The sequence below is a fragment of the Octodon degus genome, unplaced genomic scaffold (genome assembly GCF_000260255.1).
Source record: "Octodon degus isolate 3935 unplaced genomic scaffold, OctDeg1.0 scaffold00047, whole genome shotgun sequence".
NCBI lineage: Eukaryota > Metazoa > Chordata > Mammalia > Rodentia > Octodontidae > Octodon > Octodon degus.
In genome coordinates, this window is record NW_004524623.1 from 12,699,864 (window position 1) to 12,703,643 (window position 3,780).

At 34.9% G+C, this 3,780-nt stretch overlaps 1 protein-coding gene across 1 annotated transcript in view; it reads right to left on the reverse strand.

Moving 5' to 3' along the window:
* Caps2 (calcyphosine 2) overlaps positions 1-3,780 on the reverse strand; it is a 129,066-nt gene that overhangs the window by 73,947 nt on the left and 51,339 nt on the right. The window contains exons 12-13 of the mRNA XM_023716283.1: positions 3,412-3,530; positions 1,649-1,725 (exon numbers count right to left, since the gene is read on the reverse strand). Of these exons, the coding sequence (XP_023572051.1) occupies positions 1,649-1,725; positions 3,412-3,530 (196 nt within the window). The remainder of the gene's footprint in view (positions 1-1,648; positions 1,726-3,411; positions 3,531-3,780) is intronic.

Here is a 3,780-nt window from a genome sequence, read left to right on the forward strand (position 1 = left end):
TAATAACTTTATTTTTCCTTAAAGGGAGCAAATAGAGCCACAAACTTTAGCAAAAAAAAAAATGAATGATTTTTGAAGTTTCATCTGATGGAACCAGGTCTGGCCCAGATTGATGATGGTCCCCTGTGATAAACTTATGTTTTTACATAATCTTCAATTCAACCTAAACACACTAATTACTGAAAAGTCAGATTACCAAATTGTTTTTATGACAAGACAGCAAAGTGAGTGCTGGTAAAAAGTGTGAAGTGTCACTTGTATACCAAGTAATAATGAGAACTGAGAAATGATCCAACGTTGAAGCAAAGCAAATCTCAGGTAACCCACATGCTGCGTATACACGGAAACACAGTCAGGGTTAAATAGTCATAAATCACACCAAACATTTATTAAAGTGTATCAATGCAAAAGAAAGTCTACAGTAATGTTCCCAATTCATTATCATCCTGAATATCATGTCTTCCTTCCCTCCAAAACAAACAGGCCACAATCTTAATCTCTTCCTTCTTTCTTTATTGTAAATGACTTACAAAATGAATGGCAGTCAAGTCACTCAAAAACCACGATTTCAAAAAATTCAAAATAGTCTGAACTCCTCAAATTACAGTGCATACGTTAAATAGCATCAAACGTTTGGAGCCCTGTCCTACACTGACACACTTAGTGTAAACTTTCCTTCCATAAATGCAGAAGAGGTCACATATTCCCTGGTAGTTCATGCCACTTAATGTAGTTCATGTCATATTTAAGAAAATAAATTCTAAAGCACTGACTAGACATAGTGTATTAAAAAAAAAAAAAACAGGCAGCACCAGATTCATTAGTGACAAGAACTGTATTCACCATGATAAATAGAAAATACTAAAAATGATCCCAAGAGTATTTGGTTCAAACATGAGTTTCAATCATCACATCTGCCTCTCCTAGTGAAATACTTTCAGAGCTTGCTTAAATTCTTTATATTTAAGCAAACCCCTTATATTTAACTTATCTCTCAGGAATCATTAAAATCCATAAAGCATATACTGTTTTTATGATTGTTTAATATTTTTGTCTCTTCTACACTACGAGACCTAACAAGGGAATTCTTTCTTACAGCCTAGTGTACTGTATACAGCAGTGGTTATAAGACTGTATTCTACAATCAAAACACTGCAGTCTCCAGCTCTGCACATATCTCATTTATTATCTTCATTTTAGAGGTGCAGAAGCACAAGGGATTCTCATCAAGTTGTGTGTCTGATCAGTCCAAACCTGGACTCCAGCCAGCCCAGTCTAACTTTTTCCTTTACACTAAACTGTCACAAACCTCTGGGACATCATCTAATGCATAGGACAACTATATTACAAAGATCAACTTTACATTTTACTTAGTTTATAAGTAAAGCCCCTGATAAAAATTGTGAAATTTTTAGTATTTCCTAAAATTTTTGAGTTCATAGTTCATATAATACTACTCAACTAGGACCATTAATGTAGGACAAACCCTAAAGTATTTTTAAGAAATAAATATATCAAGTTTTTAAAAATCTAATAGGAAATCCAAACAAGTGCTATAAAGCTTAGAAGTAGCTTGAAAATACCACTTTTACTGAATTACAATGAAAACAGTTGAAAAAGAAGCCCGTTAGAGCACTGAAACACGTACCTTGAATGGCCCTGAAGACCAGCCTGTCATTGGCTTCTTGAGTAACTACTTCCTCCTCGAGTGACACGGATGCAGTGCTGTAATTGACATGTTCACATTGATTTTTCAAAAGTATGTGTGTATGTGTGTGACTGTAAAGCAAGAAAGTATATAGACTATGTATATTCTACTTTACAATATAGAAGTTCTAAATTGTTCTCTGCTCTAAACCTAAAGAAACACTGAGTTGGAAGAATGTAAAAGTCAGCCAAGTCCCAATTGTGCTTGCCCCTTTGATTCTAGGAGAAGTTGTTTTAAAATCCTTAAAATCTTAGGGCCAGTCAAATAGCTCAGCAGATTAAAGTGCCTGTAAGCAGGTGCAGGGGCCCGGGGTTCAGTCCCCAGGCCTGCCCCCAGGGCACGCTGAGACAGCAACTGAGACTGCCAGTGGTGGCACGCACCCATAATCCCAGCTCTTGGGAGTCTGTAAACAGGCGGATCACTATGAGTCTGATCTACTAGTGAGACCCTCAACACCCTGAAGACCCTTCCCTAAAATAAAATAAACCTTGTAAAAGGTATCTGTGAATATGTTCATTTTTACAGCTGCTTCAATGTTCTTTTAAATATTTAAACAACCAAATTTAAAAGCAGTTTGACCTTGCAAGCCATGAAGTTTTTACATGTTACTTAAAACCCCATCCCTTTGCATTCATTTTTAGAAAGGCAATAAATAATAATGAAACATTTATTTATGGCTAATTTGTGGGATAGATCCTCTAATGAACATATAGAATCAAGTTTCTTTGTATTTAATGTCAAGAAACATTCACCAAGAGGAGTATTGTGCATTAAGTGCCTGCCTGGCAAGCACAGGGACTTGAATTCAATCCTTGTACTGCAAGAAAAAAAAAGAAGAAGAAGAAGAGTATTGTGTACCCAGGAATGGTAGTACATGCCTGTAATGCCAGCACTCGAGAGACTGAGGCAAGAGGATCACTGGGAGTTCAAGGCCAGCCTAGGCCATGGTAAATTGAAGATCAGCCTGAACTACACAGCAAGATCATGTCTCAAAAAAAAAAAGAAATTGGAGGAGGAAGAGGAGAAAGAGAAAAAGAAGGACAGTATGTGTGTATATGCAACTTAAAGACTCAAAAGCATTTAAAATCAATTTTTATTCATAGTATTATGTTTTTCTCTGTATATGATCAATCAACACCTAAGCACATGGCACCCAAGATTTTTTATTCTAAAAAAAATCATACAAAAACTATGGGAAATTATTTTGTAACGTACTACTGATATTTCATGTCTTACAATTTAAATCTTTGGCAGCATTTGGTAAAATAAAAATGCTAAGCAAAGGCAAATTGACGTTATGTTTAACATAAAGCTGGATATTTTAATCTATAATTAACTATAGCTGTTCTCACACACGGGATGTATTTGAGCACAAAATGGCACATAAAATAGAAATAGCTACACTTTTAAATTATATGCATACCTTTTAAGTTATATCTTCTTCGTGCGCCATGAACAGCTCTGGAATGGATACGTCCACATTGATTATATACATATTCTACTTTATAGCCTTCAATATGGAGGCTCTAGCTGTTTCCTGCTCCAAACCCAAAAAGTTCTTCAGAATTAGAAGAGTGTGAAAGTCAATCAGGTCCCAGTTGTGGAACTAACAAAAATCTAAGTGTTTTGTGAAAGAGTCTCACTTTAAGATAAAAATGTTATTTTCACTCACATTCAGAGTAGTAAATGCGTATTTGACTTACTTCACAGAGTCCAAAGCTATTTGATCAATATTGATGATTCGAAGTCTAACTAATAGATATTCTTTTATGCTTTGTGGAAGACTTGGATGATCAGAGCTCAAAAATGTCAAGGTTGCACCCTGAAGAAAGCAAAAGATAAATTATTTAAAGCTACAAAGTATGCAAGAAGCAAAATACAACTCATATCAATTTAAAGTTTTGGTTTTTAAGTGGCATGATGTATTTTAACAATAATAAAAAGTATATCTGAATAATATTTAGAAACTACATGTGCACTAGCTAATATCATAGAAGCACAACCCTCCCAAGTATTCAATTAGAACAGTCTTCTGATTAATGATCAGTGTGAACAAAAGAGCCAGCTACATA